This window comes from Neodiprion fabricii, chromosome 1 (genome assembly GCF_021155785.1).
Source record: "Neodiprion fabricii isolate iyNeoFabr1 chromosome 1, iyNeoFabr1.1, whole genome shotgun sequence".
Taxonomy (NCBI): domain Eukaryota; kingdom Metazoa; phylum Arthropoda; class Insecta; order Hymenoptera; family Diprionidae; genus Neodiprion; species Neodiprion fabricii.
Genome location: NC_060239.1, coordinates 37,527,577 through 37,547,920, shown reverse-complemented (window position 1 = coordinate 37,547,920; position 20,344 = coordinate 37,527,577). Strand labels below are relative to the sequence as shown.

General features: G+C 40.2%; 3 protein-coding genes across 3 annotated transcripts; all 3 read right to left on the bottom strand.

Moving 5' to 3' along the window:
- Window positions 1–961: 961 nt before the first annotated feature.
- On the bottom strand, window positions 962–7,218 carry LOC124188057 (glucose dehydrogenase [FAD, quinone]-like). Its single transcript, XM_046580354.1, has 7 exons — window positions 6,791–7,218; window positions 5,011–5,220; window positions 4,748–4,876; window positions 4,117–4,673; window positions 2,117–2,579; window positions 1,642–2,012; window positions 962–1,504 (listed from the first exon to the last, which is right to left on the bottom strand). Exons 1-7 carry the CDS (start codon window positions 6,792–6,794, stop codon window positions 1,409–1,411), a joined length of 1,830 nt encoding a protein of 609 aa, XP_046436310.1. The 5' UTR covers window positions 6,795–7,218; the 3' UTR covers window positions 962–1,408.
- A 2,810-nt stretch (window positions 7,219–10,028) lies between these two features.
- LOC124188055 (glucose dehydrogenase [FAD, quinone]-like) lies at window positions 10,029–14,325 on the bottom strand. The gene is made up of 7 exons (XM_046580348.1): window positions 14,194–14,325; window positions 13,793–14,002; window positions 12,018–12,146; window positions 11,386–11,942; window positions 10,794–11,256; window positions 10,327–10,697; window positions 10,029–10,157 (listed from the first exon to the last, which is right to left on the bottom strand). The coding sequence occupies exons 2-7, from the start codon at window positions 13,998–14,000 to the stop codon at window positions 10,047–10,049; spliced, it is 1,839 nt and encodes a 612-aa protein (XP_046436304.1). The 5' UTR covers window positions 14,001–14,002; window positions 14,194–14,325; the 3' UTR covers window positions 10,029–10,046.
- Window positions 14,326–15,901: 1,576 nt separating this feature from the next.
- LOC124188059 (glucose dehydrogenase [FAD, quinone]-like) lies at window positions 15,902–20,056 on the bottom strand. The gene is made up of 8 exons (XM_046580355.1): window positions 19,917–20,056; window positions 19,769–19,829; window positions 19,366–19,575; window positions 19,103–19,231; window positions 18,472–19,028; window positions 17,263–17,725; window positions 16,796–17,166; window positions 15,902–16,505 (listed from the first exon to the last, which is right to left on the bottom strand). The coding sequence occupies exons 3-8, from the start codon at window positions 19,571–19,573 to the stop codon at window positions 16,410–16,412; spliced, it is 1,824 nt and encodes a 607-aa protein (XP_046436311.1). The 5' UTR covers window positions 19,574–19,575; window positions 19,769–19,829; window positions 19,917–20,056; the 3' UTR covers window positions 15,902–16,409.
- Window positions 20,057–20,344: the final 288 nt, after the last annotated feature.

Below are 20,344 nucleotides of genomic sequence, written 5' to 3'. Positions count from 1 at the left end.
TTAACGACTGCAAACTGCATGGTACAGTCACTCTGGAATACGAACGTTCAATAAACAATAAACTGTAGCAGTTGTCTTGAAAAAACACTGCTACACATTCAGCAAATAAACATAAATTCCCCTCATAAAATACCAAACGAAGATGCTCGATCCTTCTCTCGAACATTTTACGTAATTGACGACCAATGTGTTAGTATGATACAGACTGACTTTTCCTAAAACCCAATACGAGTGGTTATTTCTTTACTTCGAAATTGTTGTTGAACCACAAGAGCTCCTCTGCTCCACTCTAAATTAGGTTCAAATGTACTTATTGTTAGTCATACAACACGTTTTAAATGAAACATCTGTGGAACAATTCTGGAATATTTCGTGCCGTATGGATAATGTTCAAATGAATTCCTAACAGCTTACTATCTTGTCGAAATCAAAACTGGAACGAATTTTCTTTCGAAGCAAATTGTATGTGCCAATAATGACTAGCCACGCAAGTCACAAGAGAAACAAACGATACGTTGCTCGTAGACCCATAAAATTTCCTTGTTTCAGTTTTGATTGAAACAAAAATAGTCACCCACTGGGAACCCATTAATTAACATTACTGTATGTGTACATATATGTGTGCCGGAGACCAGACGCCAAGATTTATAAGTAGTGGTGGCGGCGTGGACCTAAAAATGTTAATCTTGCCGCGTTGTGTTTCTGGCGTGGGGTATGCTATGTATATAATATGAATGTACTGTGTTTCGATTTTGTGACTCCTTGATCAAGAATCAAGGCATTTTGATACATCACGATATATTATAACGATTGTATCTGAAATGTGTGAACACCATTTTGTAAAGAATTCGGAACTACAGAATAAAAGATGTATGTAAGCAAGATTTAAAATTGTCATTGATTTATCTGATTCTGAGCTTGAACTATATAGTGCCGATGAACGTATCCTGGAACATTTTCATTGAGGATCGAAGTAAATATTCTTTTTATTAGAACAATATTAGTGTGCGTGCACATAAGTTTTGGAGTTATCGTGTGGTTGCGAGACAGAAATTTATTATACATTTTGGAACCGTTCGAATGGTTATCGAATTAGATATATCTACATGACGTTATTTTCATTGTGCTGTTAGTATCAACATCCAAGAAGTGAACTGGAATTCAGGCACAACGGTCGCCGACGGTTCTGAGATATTCCCGGGCTTAGGAAAATCTGCATTTGACAGCCGATTTTCAGCATGAACGAACGTTCGCATAAGTGCGCTGTATTAAATTAGTACGTGTAATACAATTGTGGTTAATCCTTTCGAATGAAGTTGTTTCTTTCCTTTTCAACTGCTAATTATCATAAGGAGTGGGTATATGTATTTTTTTAAATCCGTTTCATTGTACCGAGTTACGCAAAATATTATACTGCATCTGTGTAATCCCAATCTTGCTTGATCATATGCGCAGCTTGCTCTCCAATCATGACGCAAGCTGATCCAGTATTAGCTGTAGTCGCCTGTAAGCAAAGTTATCCCATTGTCATTCATCGGCCAGTCAACGGTCTTTATAAATGATTAGCAGGGCTCACAGGTGAGGTATATATTTCATCTTGAAATCAACGAATGAATCGAAGTACGTCATCTCGATACTTACCTGCGGCATAATAGAAGCGTCTGCCACGCGTAGTCCCTGTATTCCGTAGACTCGGAGCCGAGGGTCGACAACTGCCAGTGGGTCCGATGATGGGCCCATTTTGCAGGAGCCTGCGACATGGAATTCCCCAGTAGCATTGTAATGAGCTGCACACTCCCAATATTTTCTGCTAGCAAAAGTGTAGGTTGAGCAGGGCTCGAAAGGTGTCGCGGCCAAGGTCATGTTATAGGCTTTCAAGGCGGGTGCATCAGCCAATTGCAAAGTATACTCGACAGCTTTTACAACCCCAGCGATGTCATCAGGATGGCAGAGATAGTTTACCGTAATTGAAGGATATTCCAAAGGATCCGATGAAGCCAGACTAATTTTTCCTGGAACAAAAAGTATCTGCAGTTGGTTTGCGGGCTTGTAGTTCTCCATTCCTCAATTATAGGTGGTAGAATTTTGTTGCAAGAATTCAGGAAGTCAGGAGTACCTCTGCATTTTGGATGCTCGTAACCGGCCCAAAACTCGATTTGGCGTTTACCGTCGCTGCTAAGTAAGCCGATTCCACCGGGTGCGCAACCAGCATAGTAACCCATGCCGACTATATGATTGTCCGGAAGGTTAGGCGTCGTTATTCCAGATGGTAGGGCGCCAGCCACTTGACCGAGTCCGGTGTTAGACAAGGGTCCGGTCTGGAAGGCGATATACTCAGCAAGAGCGGCCCAGTTGTTGTCGTAGACGTCAGGCTCGTTTATGGTGAACTCAATCGGGAATGTGATATGATCATGGAAATTCATGCCGACGCCGGGTAAATTTTCGATCACTTCGATTCCGTAGAATTTCAAATCTTCTTCCGGCCCAACTCCAGAGAGGAGTAGAAGATGAGGAGACCGAACAGCACCTGCAGAGAGGATGACTTCCCTGGATGCGCGTACCGTGTACAACTTGCCGTCCTGCTTGTAATTATTGCAAATTCGTTCACTCCTCGTTAACGATATTTCAAACTATAGGCTGGTGGTATGAACGAGTAGACGACCAAGTGAGTGGGATAATTAGGGGTGAGGAAGATGGCGAACGAGAAACGGCAAAAACGGGGAAAATGTGTTAGATATCAGTCGAGATGTGTTGTGTTGATTCCATGCCTAAGACAAGTGCCCTGTGGCGTTACAATTGTGACCGAGTATTTATTTTATTCCGATATTCAGATTAAGAATTAAGTAAATTAAAATGAAACTGAATTGAATTAAGAGAAGCAAAAACAAAAGAACGAACGTTAAGTAACATACCTAAGAATGAAATTAGAATTAGAATTGAGTCCACAGTCTAACACATAAGATTGAGTTAGTAAGAAATGGAGTCTCGATCCCACCGAGAAAGGCAGAGCAGACCGACCAAGGAGGATGACCAGCACGATGGAAAGGTAGTAAGGATTAAGAAAAAAGAGGTACACGAAGCATAGATAGCATAAGCATTACAGCTAAACCGGGATTATGGATACATTGGATAAGAACGGTAAGAACGTCATTCACACCAGAAAACAGACCAGGCACGCGCAGAGAAAAAACGAGATAGCTGCTAGAGGATGCGAGGAGAATTCAAATTGTCGATGCTGCCAGGAGAAACCGGGGTTGACATTGCGACTGACCCGCTCAAGGTCTGGGAAAACAGCCAACACTTCCGCCTTGAGAGGTGTATGAACGCAGCAGGCCGCGATTAAGAAGCCTGACAGATGGGCATCGTCGTCTGATACGTTATAATAGAGCCAAGTCACAGAAATAAAAATGATATGAAAAAAATTTGCAGAAAAATGAAGTCTAATGAGATGATTGAGAGACAAAGTGAAGCATCATTGATTTGGCTACAAGCAGGTTTGAGAAACTTTGGCGGCAAGGACTGAAAAATAGGGATGATAGAGATGATGATGGTGGTTTATTATGCCGTGGCAAGCCCTGGGAAAGCAGAATTACAGAGTAGAGTTACATGTAGGAAAATGACGAGTGCCAAGCGAAAGCAGCATAAGGAGAGAGAAAGAAAACCAATTGGTTGGACTAAGTACAGGAGATAGAGAGCATAACTCCATGCAAGTGCAGGACGAAGAACGTAGAGTTGTACTTTTTACTCCCTAGAGACCAATAGCTGAGTTCTATTCCCTAGGAAGTAAAAAGTGCGACCTCGTAGACGTGTAATGAAATCCAAATGACATACGGGTGGTGGAGATACTTCCACAAGGTCTTTTTGACTTTTTGTGTTTGCATTACTCGTCTCCAGCCCGTAATGTACTGTAAACTCCACACGCGAGCAAGAAAGGCTCACTTCTTGCTCTTCGTGAATAACATACTAATTCAGTCAATTCAAGTTGTAGATGTGGCGTAATCGAATCTGAATCATCATCCCTACCAGTGTCCCAAAATGAAAAGACTACAAAACAATGAAATTACGGATAGGCTAAATAAGTGATTCAAATTCTGTAGCTCCACGTATCATTATCACCTTGTAATATTCGATGCCAACGGCCCTTCGGTTCTCGATTATGACTCGCGTGCAGGTGGAGTTCAGAGTTATTTGGAGGTTCTTGCGGTGTCTGATTGGCCGCAGGTATGCCGCAGCGCTACTGCGTCTCGCACCGCGATGACTCGTTGTTTGGAGTATAGTGAACCCGATAGGATCATCTCCGTTGAGATCATTGCTGAGGCCGAAACCCGCCTCTTTGGCTGCTTCGAGTATTACATTTGCAAAAGGTGGTTTGGACGGAAACCTTTCGACAAAAAGCGGCCCATTCGTGCCGTGATACTTTCGGCCAACACTATCGATATCGCCGTTATTTTCGGACTTCTTGAAAAATGGCAAGACTTCTTCCCACGACCATCCCTCGTTACCCATTGCAGCCCATTGATCGAATATATACGGGCTGCCGCGTAGGTATATCATTGCATTGTGCGACATGCCTCCACCGAGAGTTTTGGCTTGCGTGATCGAACAGCTACCATTCGAACCTTGACAGGCGTAGGTTTCGTTGGTCGACTGGTATCCCCACTCGTTAGATGATTCTATCATCAATAAGATTTACAGATTTTTTCAACTGCTTAACAAAACAGGATTTTTGGATATGCTGGTCACTTACCGGGTACAATATAAACGAAACCAGGGACGGATGCGGCTACTAGTTCGTCCGGGCCTGCCTCAACAAGCAGAACTTTCCAGGGCGGATTCTCACTTAGTCTTGCAGCGACGACAGAACCGGCTGCTCCACCTAGAAACGAAAACAGCGCAGATTGTGTTGCAAATGCATTGGTATTCTCCTTACCTTATTCAACTCTCGTAGCATTGATGCGTAATGAAATTTTTCATTTAAGAGAAAACCGTTTATTTCAGAAAACAACTCACCCCCCACTACGATAAAGTCATATTCGGCATCTGGGATATGGATAGGTGTGATGCGTTCGCAGGTTTGAGCGATTCGTTGTTTTCTTCTTACAAATGTCTCTAGAATCGACAGAAAGAAATAGTACGAGGTGACATTACATATGCTGGCTACACTCTGCCCCAGGTAGTCCGCATTGCAGGTTTCCGGCAAGGTGTAGTTGTACTCCATTCCTGTAACAGATGAGTCGAGTTAAAAGCGGACGAGATTTCCGAGAATAACAATAATTGATTTAAACAATATATAATAATCAGACCGCACAACAATATAAATCTGATTGCAGTACACCGACTATTTTCAGACAAATTATTTTCCATCGAACAACAAACTGTCACGGATCACGTTTTTTTTTTTTACGAACTCCAACTTCTAACGTACTCAGTTTTCCCTGGGTCACAAATGTGACCTTCTTGTCGGTGGAAACTAAATCTCCTCACAACGTAAAAGACGCCCGTTTTAACACGAAATTTAATTGAGCTTGTTCCTGTATCCGCAAGGTATTTTATTTGTTATCACCACAACGTATATCGGTATTTGTTTACTTCCAAAATCATACTATGGGCCTGAATTAATGTGATCCAGATTTTGGAAGCGATCACCGTAATTCTGGACAACTGATTTTCCAGACTGGGCAAGTGTACGACAATAACTGCTCGCAATTACACGTCGTGTTAAATTTCGAAAAATACTGACTGTTCTTGCAATCTGTGCCACTGTGTGACACTGCTACGGTGCACTAATCTGTATTTGGCGTGCTGAAGATTTGATTTCTGCTCATCGGAAACTACCCACTTTATACGTTCCTCGGATAGTACTCGAGAAATTTATACTCGAATTGATAGAGGGCGTATCACCCAAAAATATTTGCCTTTCATATTTTCCGCCTATGTAATGATACATCAACATGCACAGGAGATCAGCAGGGCACTACATCTCTGTTCAAATAGAGGATGGGGCCTAGCAACAACATCTGTCTTACAACATATTTTTTCAGTTCGCGTACGGTAGCTTGAGATGTTTTAAAGTATATACGCATAGTTTTCACCTCCACGAAGCTGCTTTATATCGTAATATCGTAAGCCGCTAGACTTTTGGCATAACATGGTCCCAGACTTATCCAAGTCCAGGTATCTCAAACGCAACGAAGGACTTAAAAGCCCTATTTTGCATGCAATTCTGAACAAAACTGCTTCGACACATTTTCATTTAAAACACGAATGAATAAATGGCATGATTTCTACGAAATCGAAGTATTAAATACGTAGAATCATGACATTTCTTTATATTTACGTTAAATGGAATTAAGGTGGAGAGGTTTTGTACACAATTGCATGTAGAATGTGTTATATCTAAAGAATTCTGTGGATGTGTTGATAAACGATAACTTACAATAAGTTATATTTGGAAGAAATACCAGTTGAATGAACACGCTAAAAAAAAAATGGTACGGTAAATAGCCTGTATTTAATTTACACGATAGAATGAAGGATATAAATTGTTGAACCAATTCAAGTAGGTATGGCAAAACAAAAATAAGCGGAAAATCCTTCGTTCGTTTATTCAACGATCATAAAAACGCTTTAGAATACGCCGTTATCTTTAACAAAAGCTTGTCACTGACTCAGTCAAAGGTTATTAACCAAACACGTCAACAACTGGAATGTCAATTTATATCGCAAGTTTATGTGAAGTTAAATTATATGGAATTAAAGAAAAGTAAATTGTTGATAACACGAAAATTACTCATCCATTGACGCGATGTGCGGCATCAGCCTTCGGAGGTAGATGAATCCAAGCGATGAAGTTGAAGATCGATAAGATGCAGATGGATGTCCTTGTTTGCGTACGATGCGTGGTCCATTCTCTTGGTTTTTCCAGCTGGGTATCTCTACTCTGGTCTACCGCGTGACACCTTCGCTTTTATTTTCAACAAGTATTGTTATCAATATCAGTTATAATAACGAGAAGCGTAAGTTGTTGTGAAATTAATTGTGTTAAAGTTTGCAAGCAAAATTGAGTAACATCTACGAAGAATTTTGGAGTATCTGTCCCGGTGTCTTCTCGCAGATTGTCTTCTGTTTCGTTTATTATTATTCGAATCCTACAATCCCGATCGTTTATAGAACATTTCTCAATTCCGTACATCTTTCCACTTGCATACACACGCAAACACACTCGCTTTAACCAACTTCTATTCCCGAGAATACACTCCGTTACCCTTGTTGTTCTATTAATATAAAAAATATGTACACCAAGTTTTACGTCAAACTTTATGTGATCGTCTCTTTGAAAAACCCGTCTTTCGCAAATTCCCCTTTCCCTTAACTGTACGCGATAAAACCTGTCACAATCGATATTCATAATATATTTACAGGGTCTCGTATTTTGATTCGCATATAAAAAAACCTCTGCAAAACAATCTTTCGTATAACAATTAATTACGACATTAATTAATGCCAAATCATTACGAAGTTTTTACCGATGTCTTTATGAAAACATACGACAGATCTTCACCAATACAAGCATATGATTCTTATCTTTAACGAAGATGGCTGGTTTTGAGAAGGACGCAAAAAACAACCACTCCTGTTTTGAGAATACCGAAGTTTTCTGTTTTTCTCGAAATAACCATACCGAAAAATGAAAAGTAGGTATCACATTTTTGTATTTGATATACTGAAAGTTGATTCCGTAACAAATTTTTGTACTGCGCATTTTTTCCAACCTTATCTCCAACAGTTTTCCTGCTTACATTCAAATCGGACTCTCTGTACAGCCAACAATACTCATATGCAATTGACCTTACATCAATATTTTTTAGGATCGATATCATGTGTTGTAAGAAAATAGCAATTCAACATGTGGTTGTGGTTAACTTAGTCAGTCAGTTTGATTTACTATTCTTCCTGATATTGCCAATTATCTCGGTGCAATTTCTCTTGCGATTATTACATAGTGTTACGTTTTTGTCAACTGCTTTGAACTTGATTTTCAAGCGAACGGAGCTTGATTTCTTATACTCATTACGTTCAATTGCCGGTGTTAAAAGCTACATCTGCACTTTACATTTGACAAACAATTTTAAGGAACAAATCAGGACACCTCTGTTACGGTCTGGGAAGTCTATCGAGGATTTGGACTGTTCTGGGTCGTGACAACTGTTACTTTGCGCGATAAAAATAATTCTTGTTAACAATACTCGGGTTAGATAGACATTTATTTGAACTGTTTCCTTCAAGTTCTTACAGTGGAAAGATTTTTAATTTTGCCAATGATTCGCTTATCACAATCAAATGGATACAACTGGATTCAAGAGGTTCTGAGATTCCTAATAATCTATGACTTAGGTTTTGTTTTGTTTGGCATCTAAATTTCTAAAATTCAAAAAGTTGGTCAAACCAGCCGTATGTATTGTTATAAACTTTGAATAATATTCTAGCTTTCAAACTGATAGAATAATCACACTTACACATGAATAAAAAAATTATAATAATTTTTAATACAAAATTCTGAAAGTACTCAAGAAACTTGCAACATTTTCATGAAAGAGTTGAAATTTATTACATTCCTTGAAATTTGATTACAGAACGATTTGCCTATAAACGAGAACGGATGTTGATATTACATGATTCTGCAATATTAGATGCTACATTCTCTCTATTTAGTAACGTATCAGATATACGCGTTTTTTCCTAGGCGGAGGCTTTGTCCTCTACACCCCCACCGGGGCCTGCAGCCTTGGACCAGCTCCCACGCCCCATTTTTTACCCACATCAATATACTAATTGTATGCATTTTTGATAATGAATTTTTCCATTATTTATCTCTGTTCTCAGTTTTACACCCGATATCACGAAAGATAAGTTGCCATGAAGTACGACGGACCCGCTGAAAAATTTTGCAAAACAAAAAAAAATTTTTATAATTTTTGGAAAGAGTGCTTCGTGCCTCATAATTATTATTTTTTTTTTTAATTATGGCAATACAATGATGAATTTGTTTAAGATAGATCAAAAGAACTTTTATCCGGTGCTCAAAAGCCACAAATAATAATTATCAGCTTGAGGGTTCCGTCATGCCCCATGTTACCTATATAGAGTCCTATTTTCAACTCAATAACGTGGCCAGAGTTGAGTCGGAAATGAAATTCTATGTGTAATACAGGCATAAAAGTCGACTATTCCCCCGGGTGATTACTTGAGTAAGCCCAACCGCGGGAGTAATCTCCGACTTTATTCCCTTGTTACATAATGTACTGTTCACTGTTATTTTGTTTATTTTTGAAGTTATACTTCTTTAGGCGTGTTATGAAAAACTGATGAGAGTGAAATTTCAGGATGCGCGCGCATCACTGTAACACAAAATTAACAGGATGAAGTTGCCCACTCAACCGAATTCATTAAATCTCGAAAAAAAGCTAAATATTTATCCACATGGTTTTAGTTTTTACAGTCTCAACACGTGTTTTATTTTCATACAAGTGCGAATTATATATGTGGCAATAAAATATATTCAGTAGTGATTTAAATTGAATATTTGGATTAATATTATTTACTATTTGTGAATATTAGTGAAAAAATTGTGCTAAAATACTTTTTCAAGTGCTCCAATATAATTGAGGTTAGTTATCCGTATGTATTATTTATTGATATAAATTAAAATATCATTATTTAATATAATTAATACTAAATATTATTTAAATTATCAATGTTGAATATTTATTATTGGTTTTTTAATATTTACAAAATAAAGAAATAAATTTAATAGAACATTTAATAAAAAGTTCCTGACAAAAATTTAATAGATTATTTAAATATAATGTAAGACATCCGTTATTTGTTTTATTGTTTTTTATTACATACTTCTTTTCTTTATCATTGTGTGACAGAAGATTTTGACATGTTGTGTATTTTTTAATGATGCCAAAGAAGTATAACTTCTCACGCGCGTACATAAGTACACGCACCCATTTTTTTTTTCCTAACATCCGTTTTCACTGTTAACAAGCTTCTTCGGAACCGTAGGTTTCAAATTCCCAATCTTCCTTGATCATATGAGCAGCTCGTTCTCCAATCATGACGCAAGTTGCTGCAGGATCAGCGGTAGGCGCCTGTAAATTGAATCATGCAATATGCTATATTGACTTTCGGGCCGGCAATAATCATCATCACGAACAATCCGCTGATAGGGTTTATTATTTGGGTTTCCATTACGTCCTTTCTCGGGAAGGAAGTTCGCACATCTCATCGCACGATAAATTGTATTAACCCAACAATTACCTGAGGCATAATGGCAGCGCCTGCCACGCGTAGTCCGTCTATTCCGTAAACACGCAGTCGAGGATCGACAACTGCGAGTGGGTCTGATGCAGGACCCATTTTGCAGGTACCCGCATAGTGATTTTGTCCTACTCCGTCGTAATGAACCGCGCACTCCCAGTATTCTCTGCTAGCAAAATCGTGTTCTGAGCAGGCCTCGAGAGGTCTTACGGCCAAGGTCATGTTGTAGGCTTGCAAGGCGGGTGTATCGGCCAATTCCATAGCATACTCAATGGCTCTCACAACCCCAGCAACGTCGTCAGGCCCACAAAAATAGTTGACCCAGACTGAAGGAGGTACAGAAGAATCCGGTGAAGCCAGACTGATTTTTCCTGTAACAGAAAACATCTTTAGTTCCTTCATGGGCTCTGGGCCCTTGATTATAGGCGTCATAAATCTGGTGCTTTAATTCAGACAGTCAGACATACCTCTGCATTTGGGGTGCATGTACCTTGACGCAAGGACGATGTTGCGTTTACCATGGCTGTGGAGGGCGCCGATTTCACCGGGTGCGCAAGTGGCGTAATATCCGTCGCCGACTACATGAATATCCAGAAGGTTGGGTGTAGTAATTCCGGATGGTAGGGCGCCCACCACCTGAGCAAGGCCAGTGCTGGACAAGGCTCCAGTCTGGAAGCCGACATACTCAGCGAGAGCAGCCCAGTTGTCGTCAAAGACGTCAGGCTCGTCTATGGTGAACCCAAGCTGGTATTCGGTATGATCATGCAAATTGTAGCCGACGCCAGGTAAATCATTGACCACGTCGATTCCCATGTACTTTAAATCATCTCCCGGCCCAACTCCAGAAAGGAGTAGAAGATGAGGAGAATGAATGGTACCAGCGGTGATGATGACTTCCTTGGATGCGCGTACCATGTAGTATTTGCCGTTCTACGGACATTGTTTGCGAATTTATTCACTCGCCAGTGACGATATTTAAAACTAACAACAAGCAATTGCGGACGAGAAAAAGAATCGATTCTCATTCTGTAGCTTGATGTCGTTACTACTATTATTCACCTTGTGATATTCGATGCCAATTGCTCGTTTATTCTCGATTATAATCCTCGTGCATGTGGACTTCAGAGTTACGTGGAGGTTTTTGCGGTGTCTGATTGGCCGCAGATACGCCGCGGCGCTACTGCGTCTCGCACCGTGGTGGCTCGTTGTTTGGATTACAGCGAAGCCGAATCTATCCTTTCCGTTGAGGTCATTGCTGACCCCGAAGCCCGCCTCTTCGGCCGCATCGAGTATTACATTTGCGAAAGATGGTTTTGACGGAAACCTTTCGACAAAAAGCGGCCCATCCGTGCCGTGATACTTTCGACCAACACTATCGATCTCACCGTTATTTTCGGACTTTTTAAAAAATGGCAGGACTCTCTTCCACGACCAGCCCTTGTTGCCCATTGCAGCCCATAAATTGAATATACGCGGACTGCCACGTAGGTACTTCATTGTATTGAGCACCATGTTTCCACCGAGAACTTTGGCTGCAGAGATCTGACAACTACCATTCGAACTGAGACAGGCGTAGCTCTCGTTTACCGCTTGGTATTTCCAAGCGATAGCTGGACCTGTCAGAAATAAGTTTTATGAACATTCGAAACCCTTTTGCAAAACAGGATTTATGAATATGCTGGTATACCTACTTTGTATCACGTGACTAAACCCAGGGATGGATGTGCATGCTGGTGCGTCTGGGCCAGCCTCAACAAGTAAGACGTTCCAGTCTAGAATTTCACTCAGTCTTGCAGCTATGACAGATCCGCTCCTACCACCTGTAAACAAAATAGCACCGATCGTGTTGGGGTCGAACTTGTTCTCTTACGCCGAGAGACAAATTGATTTAAAAAGGCCTGTAATTGCTGGCATTTTAGGGACGTATCGACAAAAGTTAATATTTGAATACTACGTTTTACTAATTCAAAGCAACAAGTAATAAACGAGCCTCCATGATTGTAATCTGCAAATAGTGAAAATGAAAGTAGTAGAAGGAGGCATCTATATTATTAAGTGATACTAAATAAAAAGGAATAATAAACTATTGAATTAATACTTCTTCCATTAAAATACAGGTAAAATTTCTACATCAAACATGACTGTTGAGTGGATAGGATGCATCTTGGACCGACACAAGTCGAGGACTTATATTACAAAGATTCCCAACGAGAATAGCAAATTCATCCGCGAAAATGTTCGAGTACATCCGATACTCACCGAGTATCGCAGTTTAAATTTTATGCCAACCATTGCTCTTTTATAAGATTTAAATTTCGCAGGTAGTCCATCATCACATCATCGATACCTAACGCCCCTAACATTAGACCCATTTAACATCACCTACGTATTTCATGGATTGATATACTCTTTTTATACATTACAACCTTGATAATTTTATTTTAAGTGATTCTTATACTTTTCTCTGAATCTCCGTATGCATTGCATGCGCTCGGCTTTTTTTTATCTTCTAACCGTTTTGGGAAACATTCGTTATTGTTTGTACGAACCTTATAGTTAAATGATATCAACGTCAGTTTCAACCCAAACAGACTCACGTGCACGTGCGTACCGTAAGGATCACACCAAACAACGAGTGGTATCATCTCAATATCACAGGCCAATGGTCAAAGAATCTTCACCATGGCTTAATTCGTGGTTTTAGCTATTTGTTTTGTCAGAACTCAAATCAAGCTGTTAAGCATCAAGTTCGTTAAAACAATACAGAAGCTGGCGTGCACGTGCAGTGCGATAAAATCTTTTATCCATCAAGCGATGTCTGTTTGGGAAATGACGAACCAAGGCTAGAATAGGTCATCTTTGTACATATGATGCAAGTACGAAAGTTCTTACCCACAACCTTGAGAAAGGCCGGAGTGGACGTAACTAACCTACTACACTGGACCCAGGAGAATGGCCCAAAATATTACCTCAACATGCGAAAATCTTCCGTATTGGTCCACATTCCATAACAAAAAGGAAGGAACCAATTAGGAAGCACGTTAGAAAATCGCACGCTATAAAATGAACTCTAAAAAGCGTTGGACTGTTCAGAAAAGGGACAGTTGGTAAGCGTCATCTAACTCTAGAGCCGTTCATCTATAATCCTTTGAGCAGTTAGTTCAAAAACCATGATCTGAACAGAGTAGTTCACAGAGTCTCTTAGAATCAAGACAAGTTAAATAAATCTAAAGAAATTTCTTACTTCTCTTTTATTTGAATAAACCTATTTACTGTGTTCAATTTATATTGTGATAAAATGCGAATACGTCCCTAAACTGGGGGAAAAATTGTAAAATTTGGTCGAGATCTTAATGAATCTCCCAATATAATCTTTCTCCGTGTATTTTCATATTCAACTGCTGTAACGTTCATGAGTATCGAAGATCTTTCCTGTAAGTGAAAACTGTTTTATAAAACAACTCACCTCCCACTACGATAAAATCATACTCGGCATCTGGCGTTTGGATAGGCTTGATCCGCTCGCATGTTTGAGCAATACTTTGTTTCCTTCGTACCAATGATTCCACAATTGACAGGAAAAGGTAGTACGAAGTGACGTTGCACATGCTTGCCAAGCTTGGCCCCAGGTGACCTGCATTGCAGGTTCCCGGCAAGGTGTAGCTGTACTGCATTTCTGTTAAATACAAATTCAGTTAAAAGTGAACAAGGCCTCTCGAGATTAAAACAGTTGATAGAAATAACTATCATTAGGCTGCACCGAAATGTAAATCCAACAATCGGTTTCCCTTCTTTCTCGTAATGGAGAACCCTCATTATAAAAGCTACCTTAGGTAACGAACGATATTTTTTTCCTGGCTACCATACCTTTAATCACTCCTTACAGTCCATACAATTCGTGTCTGCCAAACTCGAAAGATGTGCTAATATACAGAGAAATATTGAAAATTTGATTGGTACCTAATGGAACTTTCACGGGTTACACGTACCGTTGATCGTTTGAGCCCAACTTATACTCTGAATTGGAAGTGAGTGTTTTTATACATCAACGTTTGTACAAAATATAATTGCTGATGTTGTGCATCAACTTTATTATTATTTGTACAAGTTCGTAGCAGCTGCCATGATCCATTGTTCACCTTGATTATATAAATTTAATATTCGGTTCCACAAGCATCTTTGTATTTTCTAAGTCATGCAACGAAATTCTTCACACTTCCAGGTGCCGCATAAATAATTTTGTATTTGAATACGTGATCTGTTAAAACAGAAAATTAAATATTTATATTGGGTCTAAAGGTGCGGAATGTGTTACACCGAAAATAAGTTCCCATTCAAAATGTTCGCACCAACCTGAAGCATAACACCTACATCCATATACGCGTCATCTGGCATGTGTTGAGTCGAGTCGTCAAATACAATCGGACGATTAACATTGGTAGCACAGGTAATGTAAGGCATAATGCAACAGGGTAAAGTAAGAGTAAGGAAAAGGGAACTGATAAGGAAACCAAAACGGAATAAAGAGGTAAACGGAAAGGAGAGAAGTCGGTAAGAAGGGTCCAAAATTGAGAAAGAGAGAGAGAGAGCAGTGTTTATTGCGTATCTTGGGATAAAACCTCCTAACAAGTTGATAAATCACTGTGCCCTTGGACGAAAGATGGGAATCAGTAATGAATAGTAAAGTCGAAACGTAAGTGACGATGAGGCCTCTCAATGAATAGAGTAAACCGAAATGCTCAAGTTGATGAATATGCACGAGCAGAGTAAAGGAAGGGATTAATAAACATTACTGTACATAATTTGTCTTAATTAAACGATGAAGATTTTAGCTAAACAGAAAAAGAGTTAACCTAAATGGTCTTCAGGTACTTCATCAGCGTTTCTTAACTCAGTTCTCGGTACTAACTTAACTTGACGTTTTATGACAACCGTTGTCGGTCTGTACGTGACATTTTAGTTTAAGGGAGGAAATGGTTTTCACTGTAATACGAGTATAATATAAATAATGTCGTTCAATAAATTGTCGCCTTGGACAACTAGAGGAATATCTTGGGGTGAAAAAACAGTGCTGCTTTGGGATTTACTGAACAGCTAATAAAACATATCCTAAAGGAAATGATATTCGGAAGGTGTGGAACTCGAATGAGTTGAAGTACAGCGCGTCCGGAAGTGACGTTCGATCTGAGACTCACAACCACACAGGACTCTACTGAACAAGGTCGCGGTGCTCGCAAGTTGGAAATCATATATCAGGAGCCTCAGTAGTGATTTTCTCCACTTTTACGGTAATGAACCGTCCACTCCCAATATCTTCTGCTAGCAAAAATGTAATTTGAGCAGGTCTCAAGAAGTTTTCTTGGCAGTGATATTGGAATGGTGGAAGGGCAAAGGCGCAATTTATACTCTTGATTAAAGGTGCCAATGTTCGGAAAACATTTGTCGAGGCAATTTTCAGCACACTTTCGGTTCAATAAAACAGCAGTTAATTTTAATTGTTTAGAACGCAAAATGTTTACTAGTTTCGATAAAGAACAGGTTATACACTTGGTTGTATGAAATATCATTCTATTCAGTTGGTGAAAACATCGTCTCGACTTGAGACATTGCAGGTTTTCATCAAGGTCTTACTATGCAGTATAATTTGACATGTTTAGTAATGTTGCGACATTCACGGTCTGTACACGTATTCTGTGCATATACCATTCGGTATTATCAACAGCCTTGTTACAGTTGTGACTTTGGTTAAAAATACGTTGATACTGGTACGAACTCTTCGAATCTCGATTGTAGGGCCAATGAATCTGAATATGACGCTATTATACTGCCGACGAATGTACTCTGTGAGATTTTTTTTTTTGACGACGATGATAGGTAAATCTTTTCTTTTCTTTTTTATCTTTGATTGCAACAACCTTTAATTGCTATATTATCGTAAGATGAAAATAAGGACATCTTGAAAAGGTTCGAGTAGTTACTAATTAAACATGTCTTGATAACATATTGATTGTATATTATGTATTATCTTCACACCCGTTGCTATTACTGTGGATAGGGTCCCCTGTACCGAATTCCGGAAATTATCATATTGTGTCCGAATATTTCCAATCCTGCTTGATCATTTGCGCAGCTCGTTCTCCAATCATGACGCAGGGTGCTCCGGTATTAGCAGTGGTCACCTGTAAATAAAGTTATGCCACTATCGCTCGTTGACATATCACCGGTCTTATTTACGAAAGATTAGTAGAACAGAGTAGAGTAATATTGATGTATATATATACACAGATCCCTGACAATGTTGGATTACACGTAGATAAGAGAAAGAAAGATCAAGAAAGAACAGTGAGATCGGATTTAGATATAATTAGTAGGGCTGATAGATGAAGTATTTGTTACATCTTGCTTTTTTTTCTGGAAACCAAGTCTGCGCTTTATCGGATGAACCGAAGTACGTCAGCTCAAAACTAACCTCAGGCATTATGGAAGCATCTGCAACGCGCAATCCATTTACGCCGTAAACTCGCAGCCGAGGATCGACAACTGCGAGTGGGTCCGATGCAGGACCCATTTTGCAGGAACCTGAATAGTGTTTATCTCCTTCTGCACTGTAATGAACCGCACACTCCCAGTATTCCGTGGAAGCAAAAGTGTAATTTAAACAGTCCTCGAGAGGTGTTACGGCCAAGGTCATGTTGTAGGCCTTCAAGGCTGGTGTATCAACCAATTTCAGAGTATGTTCGATTGATTTTACAATCCCAGCAACGTCGTCAGGATCGCAGAGATAGTTTACCCAGATTGAAGGATATTCGAAAGGATCCGGTGTAACCAGACTGATTTTTCCTGGAATAGATAACATCTTCAGTTCCTTCATGGGCTCTGGGCTCTTGATTATAGGTGTCATCAATCTGTTGCTTTAATTCAGATAGTCAGACGTACCTCTGCATTTGGGGTGCGTGTACCGGGACGTAACGACGATGTTGCGTTTACCGTCGCTCTGAAGCTCACCGATTCCACCAGGTGCACAAGCAGCATAATAACCCGAGCCACTAATACGGATATCCGGAAGGCCGGGCGTCGTTATTCCAGACGGTAGATATCCCATAACCTGAGCGAGTCCAATGTTAGACAAGGGACCAGTTTGGAAAGCAATATACTCAACGAGAGCAGCCCAGTTGTTGTCGTAGACGGCAGGCTCGTCTATGGTGAACCCAATCGGGAATGCGATATGATCATGGAAATTCATGCCAACGCCAGGTAAATTTTCGACCAGGTCGATTCCCTTGGATTTCAAATCTTCTTCCGGCCCAACTCCAGAGAGGAGTAGAAGATGAGGAGACTCAACGGCGCCTGCGGAGACGATGACTTCCTTGGATGCGCGTACCGTGTACAACTTGCCGTTCTGCTTGTAATTATTGCAAAATCATTCACTCCTCATTAACGATCTTTGAAACTACAGGGTGGTGGTCTGAGCGAGTGGACGACCCAGTGAGTGGGATAATTAGGGGTGAGGAAGATAATGAACGAGGAATTGCGAAGTTGGGGAAAATGTGTGAGATATCGGACGAGATGTGTTGCGGTGATTCTGTGCCTAAGACAAGTGCCCTGTGGCGTTACAATTGTGAGCGAGGTAAAATGAATGAATGAATGGGTGATGCATTTTATCTATGCCCGATTAAAACTGTGGGGTAAAGACAAAATGAGATGTCATACAATCTCTTAAAATTGAGTTTAAACAGCACGCAGGGAGAATAAATCAAGTTGCGGATGGCGAGAGCAACAAGAGATGAAATTGAGAAGATAAACATAAGGTTTCGAAGAAAAAAGTTATTAACACTGAGCACAAAGAAGAGAAGAAACAGGAAACATTTTTTTCGATAGCTGAGATTAGGAATTAAGTAAATTAAAATGAAACCGAATTGAATTAAGAGAAGCAAAAATAAAAGAACGAACGTTAAGTAACATACTTAAGAATGAAATTAAAATTAGAATTGAATCTACAGTCTGAAGCATAAGATTGATTTACTATTTACTATTAATAGAGTGACGAAGGGGTAGTGACAGGTGAGGAAGATAGGGCACACGGACCAAGGAGGATGACCAGCACGATAGAAAAATAGTTCGAATTACGAGAGGAATCATCATCACCATGTAATATGCGACGCCAACTGCTTGTTCATTCTCGATTATAATCCTGCTGCATGTGGAGTTGAGAGTTATGTGGAGGTTTTTGCGGTGTCTGACTGGCCGCAGATAAGCCGCGGCGCTACTGCGTCTCGCACCGTGGCGGCTCGTTGTTTGGATTACAGCAAAGCCGAATCTATCCTTTCCGTTGAGGTCATTGCTGACCCCGAAGCCCGCCTCTTCGGCCGCTTCGAGTATTACATTTGCAAACGGTGGTTTGGACGGAAATCTTTCGACAAAAAGCGGTCCATCCGTGCCGTGATACTCTCGACCAACACTATCGATCTCACCGTTATTTTCGGACATCTTAAAAAACGGTAGGACATCTTCCCACGACCATCCCTCGTTACCCATTGCAGCCCATTGATCGAATATATACGGGCTGCCGCGCAGGTATATCATACTATTGTGTATCATGCTTCCACCGAGAGCTTTGGCTGCAGAGATCTGACAACTACCATTCGAACTGAGACAGGCGTAGCTCTCGTTTGTCGACTGGTATCCCCACTCGATAGATGATTCTATCAAAATAAGATTCACAGATTTTTTGACCTTCTTAGCGGAACAGGATTTTTGGATGCGCTGTTACACCTACGGGCTATAACGGAAGAGAAACCCGGAACGGATGCACCTACTGGTTCGTCCGGACCTGCCTCAACAAGCAGAACTTTCCAGGACGGATTCTCACTTAGTCTTGCAGCGACGACAGAACCGGCTGCTCCACCTAGAAACGAAAACAGCGCAGGTTGTGTTGCAAATGCATTGATATTCTCCTTATCTTATTCAACTCTCGTAGCATTGATGCGTAATGAAATTTTTCCTTTAAGAGAAAATCGTTTATTTCACAAAACAACTCACCCCCCACTACGATAAAGTCATACTCGGCATCTGGGGTATGGATAGGTGTGATGCGTTCGCAGGTTTGAGCGATTCGTTGCTTTCTTCTTACAAATGTCTCTAGAATCGACAGAAAGAAATAGTACGAGGTGACATTACACATGCTGGCCAGGCTCGGCCCCAGGAGGCCCGCATTGCAGGATTCCGACGAGGTGTAGTCGTACTCCATTTCTGTTAAATACAAGTCCAGTTAAAAGTGAACAAGGCCTCTCGAAAACAGTAATGGTTAATAGAAATAACTTTCATCAGCCTGCACCGGAATGTAAATCCAACGATCGGATTCGCTTCTTTCTCGTAATGGAGAATCCTCATTACAAAAGCTACCTTAGGTGACGAACGATATTTTTTTTCCTGGTTACCATACCTTTAATCACTAGTCACGTGTATAAAGTCCGGGGAATGCTTACAGTCCATACAATTCGTGCCTGCCAAACTCGAAAGATGTGATGATATACAGAGAAATATTAAAAATTTGATTGGTACTTAATGGAACTTTCATGGATTACACGTACCATTGATCGTTCAAGCCCAACTTATACTCTGGATTGGAAGTAAGTGTTTTATACATCAACCCATGTAGCATTGTCTTCAGTTGGAAAAATTTGAGACAAATCTGCGGGACGTCTTTCTACAAAGTCAATATAGAATCTTCCTTGACAGCGACACTTTGCTATCTGACAAGAGACCTGTGCAAAATTTTTAATAATTCAGACTCTGACGTCAGACCCGCAGTATAATGTGGAAGTAGACACGTCGTGTCTGCTATTACAGCATCAAAATATACATCCACGATGTTATGCATCAATATTTATAGCAACCTATGGGTAACAAGTAACGTTTTCCTCATGTTTTGAACTAATACTTATAATGATATCGGTTGCTTATATTACTGTAATTGCATAATTAACATTCAAGGCGAAAAATTTCCACGTTGATTATG